The 13,933-nt window shown below is 48.2% G+C and overlaps 2 protein-coding genes across 2 annotated transcripts in view; one reads left to right on the top strand and one right to left on the bottom strand.

Annotated features, from left to right (window-relative positions):
- si:ch211-207l14.1 (E3 ubiquitin-protein ligase RNF126) overlaps positions 1–1,389 on the top strand; it is a 20,430-nt gene extending 19,041 nt beyond the window's left edge. The window contains exon 6 of the transcript XR_004616638.1: positions 1,274–1,389. The gene's annotated coding sequence lies outside the window, so the exon portion shown is untranslated. The remainder of the gene's footprint in view (positions 1–1,273) is intronic.
- LOC117778663 (arf-GAP with GTPase, ANK repeat and PH domain-containing protein 1-like) lies at positions 558–13,933 on the bottom strand. Its single transcript, XM_034614399.1, has 4 exons — positions 13,866–13,933; positions 13,564–13,785; positions 1,716–1,971; positions 558–1,483 (listed from the first exon to the last, which is right to left on the bottom strand). The coding sequence occupies exons 1-4, from the start codon at positions 13,931–13,933 to the stop codon at positions 1,274–1,276; spliced, it is 756 nt and encodes a 251-aa protein (XP_034470290.1). The 3' UTR covers positions 558–1,273.

Below are 13,933 nucleotides of genomic sequence, written 5' to 3'. Positions count from 1 at the left end.
ACAGATAAATATTTATACACAGAAACATTACATCGTGACGTCCATGTTTCATCGGCGGATCAAAAAATAAAACACCTGAAGAAGAAGAAGCGGATCATTTCCCTTTTTGCTCCGTGTGACTTTTCGCTTCGTAGCTGCTTCCTCGTCTTTTCCACTTTTTAAAACTTCAGGGAATCAAACCTTTGACCTGAATCAGGTTTGAGTTTAAAACGTACAAAAAGATTCTTCATCTTTTCATTGGGTCCTTCAACAGAAAACAAAATTGCCGATATTTTGAAGACAGATTTAAATAAAACGTGAATTTGCTGGATTTCTTTTTGAGGAATTGTGAATTTCAGAAAGTAAAAAAACTTTCTTCATCGAATATTCTGCAAATAGGTAATTAGAGTTTTTCCAGATGTGACATTCATGTGAGAATTTGTCTCAAAGTTTCATTAAGTTCTGAACTGAAAGACGTGAAAACGTGTAAAAGCAAAGTGGTGGTTCAAAGCCTCGGGGGGGAAGATGGTGGATGACGGACAGTCTCTGGTCCCTGAGCCTGACGAAGCTTCTGTACACTTTATACACCCAGAAAACAAAACGTCCCCGTCGCCATGGAGACGCTTTGATGGAGAGAATATTCACAACCAGGGAAACGTCTTCGATCTAGAAAACGTGACTAAGACATGCGATCTATCACTTTCTCTTTTTAACTCTAACAACTGATCCGATATTTGTGTTTTTACTTTAAAAGTTTTACATCTAGATATTTTTCACATGAAATAAAAAAACACGAAGCGGCAGGAGGAGGCGGAGTCTCGGGGGGGGGGGGGGGTGTGATGAAGATTCCTCCCACGATTCCTTGATATCGTCTTCATCGCACTGAAGATATGTTTTGGCGGGAAAGAGGGCGTGGATTCTGATTGGCTGTGGAGCTGGACAAGTCTTTCGAGGATTCTTGATTGACAGGAACTGGCCGCGTAGTGTGATGAGGTATGATGTCCGTAGAGCTTCAGACTGCGCCCTGATTGGACGCCATAAGTCATGTGATTATTTCCCAAGGAGCTCTGATGAGCCAATGACGAGCCAACCGTGGACCACATTTCCCAGCATGCTTTGGGTTTCTTCTCCCAAACATGGCGTCACCTTTAAATCAGTCTGGACGAGCCGTCAGGTGGTCGTCAGGTGAGGTGGGCGGGGCTCAAGAGTCACAACAGGTAGTGGTTCCCAAAATAAACGATGAGGATTCTCCCAAATGTGTGTGAGTGTGTTTCCACGTGTCCGAGCGCTGCAGTCATATGAGGGCGGTGCTGCCGCTGCTGCTGCAGCTGTTGTTGCGGTTGGTGTTGCGGCGGGACAGGTTGGGCGTGGCCATGAGCGGGAAGCGCTCGTCAGGACAGCCGTACTGAGCCAGCGTGTCCACGCACTCCTGACTGTTGGCCTGCCGAGCGTACGCCATCGCACTGTTACCGTGGGCGTCCCTCGCCATCAGGTCCACGCCGTACTGGAGAGAAGGTGAGAGAGAGGGCGTCAGCTTCAGTACTGTAATCTATTACTGATCACACATTACTTTACTCAGGAAACAAGTCGAGTATTCCTCTGGGATTAGTAACTGAAGTTTAGATTGTAATCCCTCACACCACATTACTAAGTGTAATCTGTTACTGCTTCATTTGAATCAAACTTCCTGCTCAGATGTTTCACAATAAAAGACCAGCAGCGCCTCCGTCTCTTACCCAGATGAGCAGCTGCGTGACGACCACGTTGCCCTTGCGGCTGGACAGGTGCAGGGCGCTGCGTCCGTCTCCCTCGCCACACGTCTCGTTGACCTGCTGTCGGGACCCGTGGGCGAGCAGCAGCACGACGGCGCGCAGGTCCTCCTCGGCCGTCGCCCTCAGCAGCTGCTGGCCCAGAGACAGGTCGGTGCCCGGCAGCGACGCCAGGAACAGACGCTGCTCGTACTTCGCCCGGATCCAGCGCTCTCGCTCCTCCCTGACAGACGACACACAGGGACGGAGAGGTTACACACTGACAGGAAGTGGACTGCTTCACAATAAAACCTCCTGACGGCAAGAGATGATCTGACCTGAGGAGTCGAGTTTGTCAACTATCACTTCAGAACATTCAGAACATTCAGAGTGAAGATTTAGTATTTTAGTTGATGTAACTCAGAGAAAGAAGTGAAATGTTTAACTTCTGTTTTTCAGGCTTTCTGTCTTCAACCCGTGGAGCTTTTGATTATTTGGATTCTCTGAGTTCTCACATAAATCTGTGTTCTCCTGCTGATTCTTCACAGACAGAACACCAGGCGGTGAAAGAGCACGTGACTGACGGCGGCCGCAGGTTCTCCTGACGTCCAACAATCCACTTTCTCCCCCTTCGGTGCAGAATGAGACACAGTGTGACAAAGAGGGACGGACGAGGGGACGTGGACACATTGTTCACAGATCGAGTGTCATGAACTGCTGATGTGTCTAATCCACAGATTTTATCACTCTAATCTCAGCTCATCCCCCCCACATGTAAACAGCAGCTCATTCAGAGAGCAGGGATTAGAGCAGGAGAGAGGGGGGGGGGGGGGGGGGGGGGGGGGGGGGGGGGGGGGGGGGGGGGGGGGGGGGGGGGGGGGGGGGGGGGGGGGGGGGGGTACGACGACCCAGGGGAGAGATATTGAGCTGTCCCCCCCCCCCCCCCCCTCTGCTCCCCTCAACTAAATAACCACAGCTCCTCTGGGGGGGAGACACAAGAGGATTCTCACACACACACACATCGTAATAAACCAAACTTCCTTCATAGACACGTTTGAATATTTAAAGTTTAGTAGAACTTTCACGTGACTCCTCCGGCTTCAACCCGTTAACGTCACAATTTAAACTTCAGCTTCTCTCAGCTTCGGAATCTGAGAACGTTCAGACACAAACTGTGGGAAAAGACACACAGACAACCTGCAGAATCTCATTAACTCTCTTCCTGGAGACCTGTGTGTGTCTGTGTGTGTCTGTGTGTGTGTGTTTTGGGGTGGGGGGGTGTGGTGGGCAGTGGCTAGCATCACGGAATGTCCCGGGGGCTTCTCCTTCCTGCCCCGACCCAGAGAGAGAGCAGGGAGGCTGGGCACCAGACTACGGCCGACAGCCCCCGGACAAAGCCTGGAGGTGTCGCTCAGTGTGTGTCTGTGGGTGAGAGAGTGTGTGTGTGTGTCTGTGGGTGAGTGTGTGTGTGTGTGTGCGCTCAGCGGGGCTCTGCTCTTCTGTCCTCCAGAGGACGGAGAGGAAATGTGAGGCCACTGGACCCAGGACACACATTCCTTCTCTCACCACTGGAGTTGCTAAGAGGCTGAGTCGAGTGTGTGTTAGTTTGTTGTCCATGTGTTTCTGGTTGTGTGTGTGTGTGCATCTAGTGTGTGTGTGTGTGTGTGTGTTGCAGTAAACAGTGACTCTCTGTCATCATGAACTAACGAGTCCTGATATCACAGCTCTGGACACTGGAGAGGCTAATTGCACTAATTAACGACACAGTGTGTGTGTGTGTGTGTGTGTGTGTGAGGCAGTAGGTGTTAACATGTGTCTACTGAATGCACACACTCATATTTAGTGTGTGTGTCGCTTTTCACATCCCATTAGACCAAGTGCTGTGCTTTAGCACTGAGGCATGCTGGGTAGATAATTAAACATGAGTCCTGGTGAGATAGAAACACACACACACACTAACAGACACACACACACACACACTGAGCCCAGAGGGTTTTAATGTGTCACTTAAATTAGAAGATAAAATTTACAACAACCAGAGGAAACAAACACATGAACAATGATTCTACTGAAACTAACTTGAGTGAATATTCAGGGATTTGACTGATTCTATGACTTCTAGAGTTTAATGCTACTGATTCTGATTCTATTGATTCTGATTCTATTGATTCTGATTCTTCTGTCTCTCATCATCACAATTCGACTGATCGTAGTGATTTCACTGTCTCCACTGATTCTACAGGATTTCTTTGATTGGATCATATTCTCTCGTCTCTGTTGATTGACAGCTCCATCAGCTGCTGTTTGCGGTCCCTGTTGGAAACGTTGGGGCGTAATGTGATTTTGTTTGGGGTCACTCAGGGAGCCACACTGGGCCCACTGTGCTTCTCTGATTTCCTGCCTGTTGTTTGGCCTCATTGTGTGTGTGAGTGTGTGTGTGTGAGAGTGTGTGTGTGTGTGTGTGTGAGTGTGTGTGTGTGGACGTTCCCCCTCAGCGGCTGCTTTGTGTGCTCATGTTTACACACACACTGAGTTTCCTGTCCGTCCAAAGGCTGAGGGTGTTTGTCCGAACCGACTGACTGACCTGCTGGACGTCCCACCAGCTGCTCCCTCTGACCAGTGTGTGTGTGTGTGTGTGTGTGTGTGTGTGTGTGTGTCAGGTCATCTGTCCACCACCACAAAGTGTGGACATGGAGCTGAACACAACACACACACACCCTGATCATCACACCAGCTCATTAGCATAACGACCTGAAGACACTCACTGAATTTGACGCCTCGTTTCACTTTTTAATTTTCAAACTACTTTTGCTTTTTATTATTTTTCTTTCTCAAACCAGACTAAAATCTAAAGACTATTTAAAACTGAGAAATCACTTTCATGACCTTTCACACGTGTGGACCGAGAGAAACAGGAAGTAGGAATATACACGTGAACAACGTGATGAGGACATTCATCTGTTTATTTAGAGGAAGTTTCTGAATTTTACCTGGATTCCTTTCAAAATAAAATCACCTGAGTGTTGTTGAGTATAATTCAGACTAAAAAGAGGATTTTCTCTCTGAGCCTCGAGCGGAGATGTATGAGCCAACACACGGCTGTGAAACTCATTAATTACAGTGTGTGTGTGTGTGTGTGTGTGTGTGTGTGTGTGTGTGTGTGTGTGTGTGTGTGGGGGGGGGGGGGGGGGGGGGAGTGGGAGGTAATGAGCGGTAGGAAACAGGGTTAAGAGTGACGTGGTGTCAGTGGCTCCTCTTCTGGCCTAATTAGCCCTCTAATTAATAGATTAATAGATAGATAGAGCGAGGATAAGAGCAGCAGCAGCTAACTGCCCGAGCTCATGATGAATCACCGGCACACGCTCCTTCTAACAAGGTGAGGAGGAAAGTCCGTGTGAAATTCACCCAGAACTACCTGCATCACTCCTTCTCTTATTTCACAGTCGCAGAGACAAAAGGAAAGAAGAGGAGAAGAGGCTGAAATCAATTAGCCTGTGTGAGCGGGTCGTTAGCTGCCCTCGGATGAGCACAGATAATTACAGGGAGGGTGAGGAGGGTGAGGAAGAGGAAGAGATGGAGACGGAGGGGTTAAAGGAAAGAAGGAGGGAGAGACAATGCAAATGAGAGGAGGAGGAAGAGTGAGAGAAAAGGTGGAGGAGGAATGGACCAAACCTCTGGACTGAGACGCAACGCAACGCCGCACAGATACAAAGAGGGTGGTTCAGAGAGAGAGATGGAGGAGGAGGAGGAGGAGGAGGTGAAGAAAGAGGGACGACATCTCCTCTAATCTAAAACCTTTAAAGCATCTTTACCACCCAGGTCAGACTCAGATAAACTGATTCTGAACGGCTGGAGCGTCTCCGGGGACAGAAGTTAAATCTGTGTCCACACATGAACTCTGTGAGACAGAGTCTGGACATGTTGTGTAGTTTGTGTTTCTGGAGATTCGGTTCACAACAACAGGAACAAGAAGAGAATCCAGAAGTTCTGGAACCGGCGTCGGGAAATCAGGACGAAACAAATAAACTCATAACTGAACAAATACTTCAAATTCCTCTGGTTTTTCTTTCAAACTTGACAGGAAGTCGTCCGACCCTCGTTCCACTGGAACTTGTTTGTTTTATTTCTTATTTACAATATGTTACAACTTGTGATCATTAGATTATTTATTTGATTCATATTTAAATACTAGATCACTGAACCCAGTAGATCCTGAACCTTTAAACCCTGGCTCCTCATCCTGACACAGATCCACCTCTAAAGGTTCCTGGTCCCTGAGGAAATCCCCTGAGCTTCATCCTGAGTCAGAAGCCTCTGATCAGCCCCAGTGAGACGGTGGACGTATAACATCAGGAACCCCCCCCCCCCCCCACTGATCGTATCTGAACCTCTGGTTGGAAACGTCCTCTGTCTCAGTCATCGCACTGAAACGTCTCCGAGGCCCCGACGGCCCCGACCTCGTGGCCCCAGGAGACGTTGACATTTCTACTAAATGAGCTGGACGTAGATGAGTGGACCTGTCTGACTGCGGGGGGGGGGAGCTGGGTTAATGTGAAACCTCAGGGACGGAGAAAGAGTCAGAAAATGCAGTCGACAAATTAATTAGGAGTTAAAAGGTGGAAATGGGAGATTTTAAAAATCAGAGGAAAGAGTCTGTGAGACGGTAAAATCCCCACAATCGACTGAGTCCCACTGAGTTCGATAAAGACGTGAAGCGTCTCAGATTCTAACGCTGCGGCGTTTCCTGTTTGGACCGAACGACCTGAAACGTTTCTGCTTTAAGAACCAGACACTGTATGAAATGTAGGTTTTCATGCAGGAAGCTTTGAGCCTGAGATCTGAGAACGTGTCGTACTACGTGTTTCTGTCGTCTCGTCTGCGCAGCTCAGGAACCAGATCCAGGCTGAAGACGCTGGTGGACGATCAGGATTCCTCACGAAGAGCAGCGGCTGTTTGTGCGTCTGAAGGTTTCTAGTGTTCACCAGCCGGCCGCCGCTCGCCGTGAACCCATTCCATCCAAACACATTACCCACAAACACCACACCGCTCTGCCGTCCACTTCCTCCTTCTCTTTAGTCTGTGAGCAATTTGCCGACTGAGCCAATTAGCCAAAGGGTGAGGGGGGGGGGCGGGGCCGTCGGCCGGCAGATTCATTCCTGCTCCAGGAGCCGCTGGCCGACGGCGAGCAGGGACGGAGTCACGCATGTGGAGAGCGTTATTTATTTCTTCATTATTAAAATAAGGGGGGGGGGGTTAATCTGATGACTCAGGCATAAAGAATGTGCATTTAGTTTGTGCTTTTAGTTCTCATTAGCATAACCTCCCCGCGATGACAAAGAATGAATGGCCCGGTGATTGGCTCGTGTCAGCCGGCTTAATGTCAATAGTAAATTGGAGGGCTTGTTAGGCGAGCGGGGGGGGACGCGGCGGCGGGCGGCGGCGAGCAGTCATGTACAAAATAATGTCTATTAGGACTAATTTAATCAAGGCCTCCCTTTTACAGATGAATTAGAATGTAGGGGCCAATTATTTTTCAACGTTTGCACTGGCACTGCCTGTCAGGAGGAGAGTGTGTGTGTCACTGTGTGTGTGTCACTGTGTGTGTGTCACTGTGTGTGTGTGTGTTGTTGGAAACGCAGCCCGTGGGGCGACTCGTATCAGCAGGGGCTGCAGATAATGGCGAGGAGATGATGGCAGGCGGGATCAGCTAGTTAACTGATGCAGATGAAACAGAGCTCGGCTCAGACTGAACACACACACGGACACTGAACACACACACGGACACACACACACACGGACACACACACAGACACACACACACACACACACACAGTGCAGGAGTCTGATATCGTAGGAAATTTGTTATTTATAAAAAACATGATTCTATTTATCTTAAAAACGTTCTTTTCATAAAAAGACGTCGTCTCACCTCAGACATTTAACCTGATTATTGAATTTAATATATATTATATATAATATTGAATCATTTCATCGTCTCAGGTGTTTCTGTGTCTCCGTCACACTTTGAGGATCATTTAATATCTGAGTTTTGATCATGTTGCATTTAAAACCTTTATCAGTATCTTTTATCAACCTTTACTTTTTTAATCTTTACTCACACGCTGTCGTATAAAATATGTCACTGACTCTGACTGAATCTAAAGGATAATTCAGTTTGTTAGTTTATTTGTGACTGAGGTCAATGATCCACAGTTTGGAAACAAATCAACAGGTTAATAAAACTCATCAATAAATCATAAATAAATTAAAACATAAACTGATCAGTGAACAATTTAAATCTCCAGTGAAACAGATGTTTCTCTTATTTAAATAAAATCTGGAGCAGAGATTTAGTTTCATGACGAAAACGTAAAACGAGAGAAAACTAACACACGTCTGAGACCAAGTCACACACACACACGCACGCACACAGACACACACACACACGCACACACACACACACACACACACACACGTCTTTAATAACGATGAACGAGACTTTAAATCGTCCGGTGTCACGTCCGTTAACGATGTTTCCTCCCTGATCGACGCCTCTGATGTGACACGTGTCCATCTCACATCGCACCAGTCCAATCTGTGTTAGCATCACACACTCAGGCTGTGTGTGTGTGTGTGTGTGTGTGTGTGTGTGTGTGTGTGTGTGTGTGTGTGTGTGTGTGATCAGTTTTTATGGGGTACGAGGCAGGGCTGCCCCCCTCCTCCCCCACCATTCCCTCTGACCCTGGGGGGCAATTACCTTGTGATGTGGGCCCCCTGCCCGCCCTCTCCTCCCGCTTGCCCCATCTGCTCCCCTGAGCCCAATCCCGCCGTCGTGTCGGGCGCTCGCCGCACCTGCACCCCGGCCCAGATTAAAAGCCCCTGGTCTAATTTTAAATCTGTTAGCGCTGCCTTTTCTTGGGGGGAACAAGACTAATCTGTTCCCATAAAGGGCCCTTACCCTGTCCCTCTGCCGGCTCCCAGCTCCCACCGACCTGCTGCTGAATTATTACTGGCCGAGCATTCGTCATGTGGGGCCCGGTGTTAAGTGCGCGGCGGTGATACTCAGCCCCGCTCATCCTTTAGCCGCCCTCGCTCCTGCTCATTTCTCTGCTGTCTAATTAAGGTGTGACGTCTCAGTACCGACAAATCTCCACCTCCTCCTATTGTTCACGCTGCACAACGACCACGACGCCATTCCTGCTCCACGCCTCCACCAGACGGGTCTCCACCGACACGTCTGGGACGTGTCACATTCAGGACCAATTCAAGTAAATAATAAAACAACGTCTTGATTTAAAACGTTGATTCTATATTTGTACAGACAAGCAGAAGATGAGAATCCTCTGTGACTCTGAGTAACTTCCACGACTTCCCCACAAACGCTGCACTGGTCAGTTCCTGGTCCCAGTAGGAAGAACCGCAGCAGAACAACAGGGCGCTAGCACAGGAAGTCGGAGTGAGAGAACGCACACAGGCCAAGATGCTGACCCTCTGCGACAGACTGCCAAAGGTCAGTGTTTGGCAGGAGCGGCGGCAGGGGAGGGGCTCCAGAGCACAGGCCGCCCAGGGGACGGAGGCACATGGCCGCCAACCACCTCCCCAGTGCGGCGGCCAGCAGGCGGATTAGCAGCACTGTCACTCGCTGTCCGCTCAGGCCTGTTAACGCGCGGCGTGCAGCGCGGCCTGCGCGGCCCTGGGTGCTGGTGTTGATGTGCCACTCGACAGATAATTAAAACAATGAGCTGTGTGAGGACGGTGCTGCCGCGGCCGAGCCCCCGAGCCCCGTGGGTGCTGCGCGATGGGCAGCGTGCCCAAACTTAGCAGCCCCTTCAGCGGTGGCATCAGCTGGGGCGCGGCACCGGGCGCCCGTGCCAGCTGAGGTGATGACGGCTGACCGCGGGCAGCCCAGGGTTAATGGGAGCGTTTAGAGGACGGCCAGTCTTTTTATGGTTGGTACCAACAGGATCCCTGTGGCAGCGCGGAGCTGGCACGGCTGGTGTTGGTCCACACTGCGACCCCCCCCCCCCCCAGCTGCAGGGCGCCATGTTGTCCCCCGTCCTCGCCACTGAGGGACGTCAACAAGTATCTGTCCTCATCATGAAGCATTGTGCTGCTGAGCAGGCGTGGCAAGACATTGTGTTTGCAGTGATGAGCTCCAGCCCTAAAACGATTAGCAGCGACAGAACCCCCCCCCTCGCCAAGTCCCTGACGTTAATGAGACCTGGAGCGCCCGTCACCGAGGGCAGACGCTCGGCGAGGGGGACGAGCGGCGAGGGGGACGAGCGGGGGATTCAAACCACAGCAAAAGATAAAGAGATGATGACAACAGTGGGAGCTGGCGAGGCCCTGTCACATGGGGGTGGGGGGGTGGGGGGGGTGGGGGGGGGGGTGCGATCTCTCCCAACATAACTCCTCCCTCCGGTCCGAGCAGGAGGTTCCACGGGGAGGAGGACGGAGGTGTTGAAGACTGACGGCCAAAGAAATGCACCTCCCTCTCTACAACCTCCTTTTCTATATCCCTCGGTTTTCCTTACCTCTTCCTTCAAATCTCTCTTTCCACTACGTTTCCTTCTCTTTTTCGTAGCTTCCCTCCGTCTCTCCCCTCCCTTCTCTCCCTCACGTCTCCCCTACTCAGTCTCCTCATCCTTCCCTTTCCTCCATCCATCCATCCCTCCCATCCCTCCTTCTCTCCTCCTTTTCCCCCCCCCCACACCTCTGACAGGAACCTAATTGGAGGGAGAGTAGAGGGGGGCCCAGACCTTGACAGACAGGAGGTCAGTGTAATTGCTGCTGGCCATATTAACATTAAGATAATCAGGCCATTAATTACCCTTTGGATCATTAAATCAGCCACTTGCAAAATGAAATTTCGGCCTCTATTACTCACTTGAGAGACCACGAGGGGGAGGGCATTTTTTTCATCCATCAGCCCCCCCCCCCCCTCTCTCTCTCTCCCCCTCCCTCTCCCTCCTGCAGCCTGGGTGAAGCCTCCCTCCTTCTTTTCCCACACTTCTGCTTCTCTGCAGGTTTCTGTGAACGTGACTTCCTGGTTTATATTGTAAATAAAGATTTTAAACACAAACATGTGATCTGTCAGGTCCAGGTATTAAAGTGATGAGGCTGATTTTATCTTTAATAAAAAGACAGAGAAACTGGTTCTTAACGTGAAGCTGCTCGGTTTGAGGAAGTGATTTTCTGTTGCTGTGTACGAGGAGTTGTGTGTTTTTGAAAGTGTGTAAACTTGTCGTCGTCTCTCAGGCTGATGTGTAATTTAAGAGGAACCTCAGTGACACAGCTTCTTCACATTATTTCATAGAGCATCACTGACACTTCATAAAGCTGCAATAAACCTGACGCCTTCCTCCCACTGAGCACAGCACGAGCAGCACACACACACACACACACACCACACCCACACACAGTTAGACAGAGACGGCTCAAGGGAAATATTTTCCATAACTTAACTTCACGTAGATTCTGTTTCCTTTTCTTAACCAGATAAAGAATAAAATCTTATTTTCAAGACATCAACAGTAAATAGAGAAAAACTCACATTTACATTGAACTGTTATTACTCAGTTAATTACACATAACACAGCATGAATCTGAAAATTATAACGAATGTGTCTGTAGTTTTGTGTTAGAAAGAAAAGCTCCTCACTGTCTTTTACAAAGAAGATGAAATAATGTAAGAGAATGTAAATCTCCGTAAAACAGATTTTCTTACAAATGTAAAAGATGAACTTGAGTCGTCACATGAGAAATTCAAAGGCCTGTTTTGTTCTATGTGACTTAGTTTAGACTTTGATCTTTATCTTAAACAGATAATTAACAGACTTGATTATTGAATTAAGGTTAAAACTAGAACATATTTACAGTTTGAAATCCCTTCAGCTCATAATGAATTATGATCTTACTGATATTTCTTTAACCAAAGATCAAGTGAAACTGAACTTTATCTTTAATCCGTGTCTGATTCCAACATCGTTTACCAGACCGAATATTAACAATAATAAAACCTCTGATGGATTTGAACAAATCCTCAGTCCTGGTTTTATCTGCGAGTTTGAAAAAGAAGTGGACGGACGGAGGAGTCGACAAAGAGAAGGAGACGAAGAGCGAGGGATGACGGGAGGAAGAGAGGAAGGAGGGATTTATGGAGGGGAAACGCCAAACGGCGAGCTACTTAAGGAATGGACTGATAAATACTGTGGACAGGACGGAGAGCGGGGGAGAGAGATGGAGGAGCAGTGGAGCGTCGCGGGTTAATTGAGATAATATTGACCTCCTTCTCTAATCTCCTCAGGGGGAAACAGGCTTCACATTCATAAATAAATAGGAACATGAGCAACAATAAAAGCATTAGTGCTGTGACGGAGGAGGGCTAATTGGCACGTCCAATACTCTGTGTGTGTGTCTGTGTGTGTGTGTCTGTGTGTGTGTGTGTGTCCACATATTACATCCTCATACATTTACAATCTGACCACGCGACAGTTTTATTTGACCGAAACCATCGAAACAGCAACATTAAGTGATTTTATTTTAATTTCCTCTGCACGCGTTTCATTTCCTCTGCTTCATAAATGAATGTTTCTTCATCAAAGCTGCTGTTGAATCAGATTAGTGACGCTCGGGCTTCAGAGGACCACTGAACCTCCGGTCTGAATAAACCTTCACGTTTAAATACTGTTCGAATACCTGGAAATGAAGGAAGTGTGTCACTGATTTCTATTTTTACTCTCCATCACGTTTTTCACTTTAATCCATCAAATAACAAACTGGTTAAATTCTGCTTCCGATGAGCAAATAAAATAAAAACAAACAACTGAATGTGAGCTTGTTTTTACTTGTTCATATTTTAATTAATTTATTTGTGTGTTAAATAACATGTCGATCATCTTTTCCTTCAAAACATCAACAATACATTTCTAAAGGGATCAATTAAAAATGTATATAACTCAAATGATCCTCTGGTGTAAAGTCAAATCCAGGTGATTATTATTTTCTTGTATCTAATTTGGATTCTGTTGTTATTTCTTGTTTTGTCGTTTCTATGTTTTAATAAAACTTTGTGCGTTATTTCCTTGTTTGTCATTTATTAAAAAATACGTGTGTGTGTGTAAAGACTTGTAATCATACGTCTTTATTAAATCAGTATTGTACAGTGGATATTATCGTCTACACATTATCTTTATACATAAAAACTATTTCTCTCCCTTCACTCAGGATTATATTTAATCTAATATCAGTAGTTTTAATTTGAAAAGCCACTGCTCAGGACTTTTATTTTTTAAATCATTACTTTACCTTGGATGGCGTGTGAGTGCAGGTTCCATATTGTGTGTTCGCATGTATCTGTGCGTGTATCTGTACACGCTGTGTGTCCCTCTGTGTGTGTGTGTGTCGGGGGGTCGTTCTGTGGGGAGTAATTATAAGGTGCTTCTGTTGACTAATGAGCGGTGGGGGGGTGAGTGCAGGGGGAGGACGGGGAAGTCGATCTTTATGCGGACGGCAGTCAGCTCTAATTTGTTATGATGGCTGCTGCAGCGGCCGATAATTACACAACACACACACACACTAACACACCCAGGTACACACTGATCAACACACACGTCGCGTTAAAGTTCAGCCATTTGTTACTATCACACACACACCTACACACACACAGAACACACTTTCTGTCAATATCATCCTCTCTGAACCCTGCTGTGTCTCTAACACTGAAACACTGCCCCCTGTCTGCAGCAGGCAGCAGTGCACTGACACACAGAAGAAATGTGTCTTCATGTTGGAAGCTGACTTCCTGTCGTGGTGGCGTGCTGTGTGCGTCTCCTACCTGCTGGCGTCCGGCCGGGCTTGAGGCGTCCCTGAGCGTTGGCCTCCCACACGCTGTTGGCGAGCTCGTTGCCGATGGCCGACATGACCTTGATGAGCTCCAGCGGCCACTCGTCCAGGTCCAGAGAGCGCACCCGGGACAGGTGGGTGCCCAGGTTCCTGTGGATGCCCGAGCACTCGATGCAGATCAGGGCGCCGAGGTTCAGACTCGCCCAGTCGGGGCCTGGAGGAGAACGACGGACACGATGAAGCATCAGAACCACGATGTTTCTTCTTCTATAAAACAGACGGATCAGCTGATACTCACTCTGAGCTTCACAGTCGGCACAGTGACCGTTTCCTCGGATGCTTCTGATGGACTGAAGAGCCAT

The sequence above is a fragment of the Hippoglossus hippoglossus genome, chromosome 2 (assembly GCF_009819705.1).
Source record: "Hippoglossus hippoglossus isolate fHipHip1 chromosome 2, fHipHip1.pri, whole genome shotgun sequence".
Classification (NCBI taxonomy): domain Eukaryota; kingdom Metazoa; phylum Chordata; class Actinopteri; order Pleuronectiformes; family Pleuronectidae; genus Hippoglossus; species Hippoglossus hippoglossus.
This window is presented reverse-complemented; position numbering and strand designations above follow the sequence as displayed.